Genomic DNA, 9,332 nt, shown 5'->3' on the forward strand with positions numbered 1-9,332 from the left:
AGGTCCACTACTTGAGCCATGTTCATAGAGACTTACTTTCCTCTACGTTTCACTTGCCTTTCCTTGGCTTTTACATCTCACTCTGTTTGTGTTTTTCCTCATTTTGGAGGTGAATTTCCATTAGGAGTTTTGTGTCAGCGGTCCGTAGTAGTTTCATAATTTGATATCATTGAAATAACCTGCCATTTCAATGCTATCGAGTGTTTCAATGCATACAGCACCCTGTGGGGTTATTTCGGTCACTAGGAAAGGTCCTAGCCCTCTGTATTTAAGCTTCTTTTCGTGATTTTTTGTGATATAAAGAAGTACCATGTCCCACTCATTCATCTCTTTGTCTTTGAGATGGTTCATTAAACCATTGCTTGAGCCCTAGTTTTTCTACAATCATACTATACATAACTCTTAGACGCATTTCATTGAGTTTTTCGAACTCAAAGAGTTGATCACTCAAAACATTACCAATGAGCCTTTCTTGTACCATGACCCTTAATCTTGGCACCAAGAATTCCATAGGCATGACCACTTTAGTTCCATAAGTGAAGTATAAGGGTGTTATGTTAATGGTTACTTTGTATGCCATTCGGGTGTAGCCGACAACTTCTATTCCCAGTCATTTTGCAACTCGCCTCTACAGTCTTGGTTAAGATGGCACATAGAATTTTGTTAGTACTTTCTACTTGGCCATTAGCTTGGGGGTAATAGGGTGAAGATTTATAGTGCATGACCAAGAATTCTTGTATCAAGAATTTTGTTACCTCATTTATGAAATGGGTGCCATTGTCAGCTCTAGAGGACACCCAAATTGAAAGATTGCACACTTATAAAGGAATTTGGTTGTGGACCTTTTGTCGTCCTTTGTTGTGGCTCGAGCTTAACCCATTTCATGCAGTACTCCATTGTCGCTAATGATATACCGTGCTTGGGTGTGTCGGGTAGCCAAGCTAATGGGATCGATAAAATCGATGCCCTATTTCTCGAATGGTTGTAATAAGGACATTACTGGATAGAGGGGCATCCTGTCCTTATTATGTGGAAGTGTAGTTTGTTGACATTCATCATATCTTTTGACATATTTGGAAGCGTCTCCAAACAAGGTTGGCCACCATAAGCCTTTCAAAAGAAAATCTTTTGAGAAGTAGTATCTGCTCTACAAAGTGTCCGTTGTGACAACCCCGGAGTGGGCCTATTCCAAAATAGAGACGTATTCATCCTCACGGACACTTTGTCTTATTATTTCGTCTTTTTCTTGTTTGTACTATTGCCTTGCGATTAATTGATACGGGGCCACCTTCGTAAATAAGGCGTCTTGCTTGATCCTTGTTGATCAGTGTTTCAGTGAGTAGGCCATTAGCTAGGAAATGTGCAACTTCCTCTCCCCATTTAGGAATCAAGCATAGTTGGAATAGAGGAGAATCTAGCAAGTCATCATTGACTCCCACCGAAGATTCTCCATTAGGGATGCGTGACACGTGGTCGGCTAGTACATGTTGGGAACCTTTATGCAACATGACGGCTAGTACATGTTGGGAACCTTTATGCAACATGGCGGTAAAATCAAACTCTAGCAAAATTAGGAGCCATTTTGTGATTCTGCCCATGGTGCAAGGCTTATTCACCAGGTAAAGAAGAGTTTGATGGTCCACAAAGAAAACAATTTTAGTTGCCAAAAGATAATGGTAAAAAATTTTAACTGTATAGACCATGGCTAACCCTCCTTCTCTTTTTATGGTGGTGTAATTTCATTCTGCTTTGTTTAATTGGTGATTGAAAAAGCTAAGAGGGAAGTCCTTGTTGTGTTCTCCAGGTTGATGAGCCAGTACACAACCAATTGGCAAAAGCCAAAGCATCTATATGGACATGAAATATTATTTCCTAATTAGGGATCTCAAAATAGGATCACTCACCAATGCTTTCTTAAGGGTATCACATGCTTTCTTAAGGGTATCACATGCTTGCTGGCACTCCTCTATACATTCGAAAACAACCAAGATCCCATAAAGAGGATGAGCTATGTCAGCATACATGAAATGTTGGTAATAAGCAACATGCTCCATAAATCACTGGACTTCCTTAAAGTTGGTAGGGGTGGCAACATGCCCCATAAATCACTGGACTTCCTTAAAGTTGGTAGGGGTGGCAACATGCCCCATAAATCACTGGACTCCCTAAAAGTTGGTATCATATGCTTGCTAGCACTCCTCTATCCATTCCAAAATAACCAAGAGCCCATAAAGGGGATGAGCTATGTCAGCATACATGAAATGTCGGTCTAAGCAAATTTCACACCTCTTTTCCTTTTTCTTCCCCATCGATCATCACGACTATGAGGAACGTGTGTGCTCACGAATGGTGCACCACGCCGACGTGAGACACCAAGCTTGCACATGATAAGGAGAGCTTGATTCTATACCAAGATCAATGCCATGCACAAGACTCGGCTGGCAACACGACTTGACATTAGATTAGGAAAAGTTAGCCAATACATCCTTCCATAAAAATTCTCATTTAGAAGGATTCCATTAAATTATTACTAAGCTAAAAGGTGGCATGAAATAATGAATAAAAATTTACTCTGAGAAAAACTTCACCTTTGATTTAGACTCGGGTTTGGTTAGCTCGGATTCGGCTTCAGACTCGATTCTCAAATTCCGACTCTCTATTCCAACTTTTGACTCTGGCTTTGGGATCTCGGCTCTCTATTCTGACTTTCGACTTTCAGACCTGGACTACCGGCTCAATTTCAGTTCTCACTTAGATGCCCGTTCTGACTAGGCTTTGCACCTTGGTGCTGCTGCTTCCCAACATTGGGACACCAATGGGATCGGGGATTCAATAGTAGAACCGGATTGGATCTCTGACTTGAATAGAACCGCTCCGCTGAACTCTACGCACTCCAATCCGCCCCTCTCGTAATTAAGCTTATGTATAAATATTTCCTAACATACATATTATTTTCAACTTGTGAATTAATTCTTGGACACATAAGCTCAACTTTGCAACACAAACTCTGCTTCTCTTCTTCAAGGTAGTCATAACTTCTAAGGTGCATTCACATGTGTTAAACGAATATCCTAAGAGTGAGTGCATATGGACACTAACAAATCACGGCTCTCACGGTTAATCACTCTTGCACAACTAGGTTGAATGTCTCCTCATAGTCAATGCCATAGGTCTGCGCATAACCCTTGGCAACCAATCTTGCCTTAGACATGTTCTCACTAATCCATCCGAGCTATGCTTGACCTTATACACCCATTTATATCTAAATACCTTTTTTTTCTTAAGCAAAGGCATTAACTCCCATGTTTCATTGCATCCAATGCTGCCATCTTCTCATCCACCATGGTATCTTTTCTTAAGCAAAGGCATTAACTCCCATGTTACATTTGCAATGCTGCCCTCTTCTCATCTCCCATGGTATCTTTCCATTTTATATTTCCAAGGGCCTACTCAAAACAAGTGGGCTCCAACTATAATGGACTATATATCCATCATATCTTAACCTAGTATCTAATCCTTGTAGACCTATGTACACATGGATCACTGTTGCCAGGTGTCCTCAAAACAACCCTAGTTCTCCTTGCACCATGAATAACCACTGACAAAATGCCAAGCTCCTCATCAAGGCTCTACTCGGAGCCACTCTATCCACATATAAGTGACCTATTATCCAAAAGGTTGATCTACCTTTTCCTTCCCTTTGCGTGATGATACATGTGTATTTACATCTGCCCTCAACCTACTTAACTATGGACTAACACTAGATCCACTACTAAAGGACTCTCTAGGTCCACTAAGCACCTGTGATGATACATGTGTATCTACATCTACCCTCAACCTACCTAGCCATGGACTAATACTAGATCCAGTGCTAGAGGACTCTCCAGGTCCACTAAGCACATGTGATTACTGATCTATGTGTGGGACAACATCATTATTTCTTATATCTGCATCTTTAGTTGCCTTTACTTATGCATACTAGTGACTCATCTCATCAAAGACATCTTTGCTTACTTGCATCTCATGAGTGTTAGGGTAATAGCATCTATAACCTTTCTGCTTCAAAGCATAACCAATGGAGATGCATTTCTCTGCCTTCAGATCCAATTTAGTTCTCACTTCATCAAGAACATGCATATATGCAATACATCCAAACACTTTCAAGTGAGACACATTTGGTTTTATACCTATAAACTTTTATTCAGGCATCATGCAATGAACAATTGAGTGGAGGTCATGTTCATAATGTAAACATCACGTGTTGTTGCTTCAACCCATAAATAATCCAGCATATTCTTTTTAGACATTAAGGCACAAGAAACTTTTACAATCTGTCTGTTTTTTCTTTTTGCAATACCCTTCTGTTTGTAGAGTGTACTTGCATATGAACTCTCGATTCTTTGCTTTCTTAAGAAATCATTGAACTCATTGGAGAAATAATCTCCCCTACCATCCGATCTAAGGCATTTGTTCTACATACCTTTTTCCTTCTCGACCAAGGCTTTAAATCTCTAAAAGTGAGCAAACACCTCACTTTTCTCCTTCATGAAATAAACTCACACTTTTCTAGTATGATCCATTAATGAATGTAACGTAATACCTGCAGCCTCTGCAATTGCTGCAGTTTTGGTTGGTCTCCCCATACATCTGAATGTATAACATCCAATGGCCTTACACTGACGTGCTTTTCATGTGGTGAAAATTATGTTTGTCTTGCTTACCAAACTAGCATGCTTCACATACTTTATGCATACCATCAGCCTTAAACGTTGGTAAATGTACAACAATATTTTGGGCTTGCATAAACTTCAGTTTGCTGTATATTCATATGATTAATATGCTTGTGCCATATGTTAATATCCGCAACAATGATACCCGAGCCATGTGCAAACATGGTTGCTTTTGTTAATATCCAAAGTAATCATCCTACCCTTTTTGTTAATATCCGAAGTAATGATCCTGCCCTTTTTGTTACCCGTTGTTGCGACCAAGTGACAATGATTTTTGAAGTCTTCCATAAAACATCCTTGAGGAATAAACCTCACTTGTTGCAGACCTTGGTCAACTATTTATCTAATAGAAACTAGGTTCTTCATAACATTTAGATACTTCATTTTGCCATCCTGAATAGACAACATGGCACTTTACCATGCGTAATGGGATGCACAAAATGAAGTACATCTAAGTAATTCATTTTGCCATCCTGCAGAGATAACATGGCACTTTACCAACATGTATAATGGGGTGCATAATAGTATCATCACCTGTTTTTACATAAATTAGTTTTTCTATTTTTTGAATCTCTAAACCACTCACCACCATGATTGGTCATGTGGATGGAAATGACAAAATCTACATACCAAAATGTATCTTGATCCTGACGACACATCTCCTATTGTGGAATTGATCACAAACAACTGCTCACTTCTATCATCACCCTATTTACTTGATGATGCATAGTTGCCATGCTGCAACTTTCCATTTTTTAAATCATTCTGTTTTTAATAGAAATCCTTTACAATATGCCCTAGTTTTCTATAGTAATAGCACTCTATGCTATTTGCACTTTGATTTCTTTGGTAACAACCTTGGTCCCTTTGGCTCTCCCTACCTTTAGAGTGGCCTCTTTCACCTGTATGAGATTGATTTTCTTGTTTGCTGGTTTTGATTTCCAAATCGACCACCACCACCTTGTCGTCTAGATGACGACCTGTCTCTACCTCTACTTGTATCTGAGTAAAAGGCCTATTCATGTGCATTTTTAGAGGATGAACCTCTCCTAATATTTATCTCCTCGCGTGAATATATACAAGGATAGCATTCACTTTCTTAGGAAAGTTCTCTCGAACTCTAATGAAGCTCTAAAATTGGCTGTATTCTAGAATTGGATATGGGAGGTCATCATTTCATTGCCTTAAAAGATATGGAGGGTCATCATTTCATTGCCTTAAAAGATATGGAGGGTCATCACTTCATTGCCTTAAATAGAGTGATATGGATGACACTGACTTTTTCAAACATTAATCATTACATATTAAAATGAAACCTTAGAAAAACACTCTTTCTCACATAATATATTTAATGGAAATGCAAAAAACATTTTGGTGCCATATATATTTAGAGTTATTGATGATTAAAATAAATTTTTGTAGGTATATAAAGTTAGGGTTATGTATGAATAAAGGGATATGATGTTTTCATCGTTTTGAAAACAAGGTCCCTCTAAACTTCCCATACATTTACCAACCCCTATGATTTCTAAGGACAGGGGATTATGTTGACCTGTTGAGTTAAAAATATTGACCAAATTTTGTGAATTCTTGATGAGTTCTGCTAGCAACATAGTAGTATACAATGGGCTGTCTATACAAAACCCAAGTTAGCCATGGGTGTGCAGGACACTATTAACCAAGGAAAATCTCTGTACAGTGTTAATACAGGTTATGTTAGAGACATAGCCATGGATAGTTCTCAAGGTTGGGCAAAGCATGGCCATGCATTGAGAACTATTATCATAACCCTGGTTAGGCTAATTGAGGATGGGCAAAGCATGGCCATGCATTGAGAAATATTATCATAACCCTGGTTAGGCTAATTGCCGCCAGCACAACCGAGGTTAGAGACATAGCCACAAATATATTGTGGCCAAGCATGGCCAAGCCTTGCTTTACTGGATCATGGGCACAGGTTCGAGGCGGGCTTCATGTCCACATTACAAGTGCATACACCCATGGCACAGATGCAAGAGCTGAGCAGTTGGGAGAATCTGAGTGTAGAGGAGGCCGTCGCGTCCTTGAAACAAAATGCTGAGCTGAGCCCAATTGGAGAATTCGTTTGCATCTTGCAGAAGTGCAGAAAAGGGGGAGACCCTGTGCATGCCAAACACCTTCATTTGCACATATGTTGTAGTGGGTTGGAGGGCCAGAGAGCCTTAGGCAATTATCTTGTCCAAGTGTTTGTTGAGTGCGCGAGGGTATCCGATGCGGAGCAGGTTTTCCGTAAGCTGGTCATCCGGAACGAGTATTCTTGGACTTCTCTCATCCAAAGCTATACTGATTGTGGAGATCTCTGGCATGCTGTCAACTTGTTTTGGAATATGCAAGAGGATGGTGTACATCCCAGCAGGCATACTTTTTTTGCCCTATTGAGATCTTGTGCTAGGTTCAAATGCCTGGAAATAGGCCAACAAACTCATGCTGAGATCACTAGAGAAGAACTTGAAAGAGATCCTTTTGTTGGCACCACTTTGGTGGATATGTATTGTAAATGCGGTTTGCTTGCAGAAGCACAGGAAGTTTTCGACAGTCTGCAAAATCAAGATTCTGTTTCATGGAATGCTCTAATTGCAGGTTATTCTGAGCAGGGGCTTGGTGAGGTAGCACTCGAATGTTTGCAAACGATGCAAGCTGAGGGTGTGTCTCCTGATGTTGTCACATGGGTTTGCAGCTTGAAAGCTTGTGCCAGCATAGGAGCCACATCCAAAGGCCGTGAAATATATGCAGAGATTGTCAAAGATGGACACGAAAAAGATCCTTGTGTTGGCAGCATTTTGGTGGATATGTACACCAAATGTGGCTCACTTGCAGAAGCACGGGAAGTGTTTGATGAGCTGCCAGTCAAAGACGTAGTCTCCTGGACTGCTCTAATGGCAGGGTATACCAAGCATGGGTTTGGTGAAGAGGCATTAAATTGCTTGGAACAGATGCAAAGGGAGGGCATGTCTCCTGATGCGGTCACAGTTGTCTGCAGTTTAAAAGCTTGTGGCAGCATAAGAGCCATTCACAGGGGCCGCAAAATTTGTGAGGTAATTGCTGAAGAAGCATTCAAATCAGATCCTTATGTGGGCAACATGCTGGTTGATATGTATGTCAAGTTTGGTCTTCTCACAGAAGCTCGTGAATGGTTTAATAAGCTGCCAGTTCGAGATGAAGTATCGTGGAACACACTTATGACAGGCTATGCTGAGCATGGTCTTGGTGAGAATGTCTTAGACTGTTTGGAACAGATGCAACGGGAAGGTGTGTATCCAAACCTGGTAACATTTATTTGCAGCTTAAAAGCCTGTGGCAGCATGGAAGCCATACGCTGGGGCCAAGAAATACATGCTGAGATAACTAAAGGAGGATTGGAAAAAGATCCTGTTATCTGCACTGCTTTGGTAGACATGTATGCCAAATGTGTCTCACTTGCAGAGGCACAGGACGTGTTTGATGAGATGCTGAATCCAGATGTAGTATCATGGAACGCACTCATTGCAGGCTATGCTGAACACGGGCTTAGTGAGGAGGTGGTGAAATGTTTACAGCAGATGCAAATGGAGGGGGTGTCTCCAGACGTCATCACCTGGAGTGCTATGATCTTGGGCTTTGCTGAGCATGGTGAGAGTGGGAAGACTTTTACATTTTATGGACAAATGCAAGAGCAAGGCATACTACCAAATAGCATGACCTTTCTGAGCATTTTGAAAGCATGTGGCAGAACAGCAGCCCTAAAATTTGGAAAAAACATTCATGCTCAATCTCAGAAAGTTGCTGAGCTTGAGGATTCTGAGGGAACGGTCGCTACAGCACTTGTTGACATGTATGGTAAATGTGGTAGCATGGCTGATGCTCAGCTGGTATTTGATGCAATGCCCCCAGTGGACCTTGCAAGATGGAACAATTTGATTTCAGGGTACGCCCGGAAAGGACTAAGTGAACTTGTTTTCCCTTTGTTTGAGAGAATGAAAGGGGAAGGAATACAGCCAGATGGAACTACATATCTTATTGTTCTCACTGCATGCAGTCATGTCGGTCTTGTGAGCAGGGGCTTGAAGTACTTTGAGGCTATGGTTAATGAACATGGCATTAGTCCACCGAATGACGAGCACTACAACTGCATGCTTAATCTTCTCAGTCGTGCAGGCCAACTGAATGAGGCAGCAGGGATGCTAGAAGAGATGCCAATTCAATCAAACCTTGTGGCATGGAGTACCATGCTGGGTGCTTGCCGCAAGTGGGGCAATTTTGAGCTTGGGAGGCAAGCCTTTGAGTCTGCAGTGAGATTGGATGAAAAACATGCTGCAGCATTCACCTGGCTGTCCAATATGTATGCAGATGATTACATATGAAAGGAAGAAACATGTATTGAAAGTGAGTTTTTTATGCACGTCACATGTGAAAGATTGGTGGATTTGCTATACTCATTAGAGATAAACATCCCTAGAGCAAAATTTGCAGTCACAAATGACTCATGGTTGTGGTTAGGACTCATCCCAAAATGTGAAGATTTGGGCATGAAAGGACATTGATTTTGTGATAATCAATGTATGATGAGTCATGATTGAAGAGGGG

The 9,332-nt window shown here is 40.9% G+C and overlaps 1 protein-coding gene across 1 annotated transcript; it reads left to right on the forward strand.

The window, feature by feature from the left end:
* Positions 1 to 6,730: 6,730 nt before the first annotated feature.
* Positions 6,731 to 9,109, forward strand: LOC147612491 (pentatricopeptide repeat-containing protein At4g13650-like). The gene has a single exon (XM_086783509.1). The coding sequence runs from the start codon at positions 6,731 to 6,733 to the stop codon at positions 9,107 to 9,109; it is 2,379 nt and encodes a 792-aa protein (XP_086639635.1).
* The last annotated feature ends 223 nt before the right edge of the window (positions 9,110 to 9,332 follow it).

This window comes from Cibotium barometz, chromosome 45 (assembly GCF_041138505.1).
Source record: "Cibotium barometz isolate CiBa-2024 chromosome 45, ASM4113850v1, whole genome shotgun sequence".
NCBI classification, from domain to species: Eukaryota; Viridiplantae; Streptophyta; class Polypodiopsida; order Cyatheales; family Cibotiaceae; genus Cibotium; species Cibotium barometz.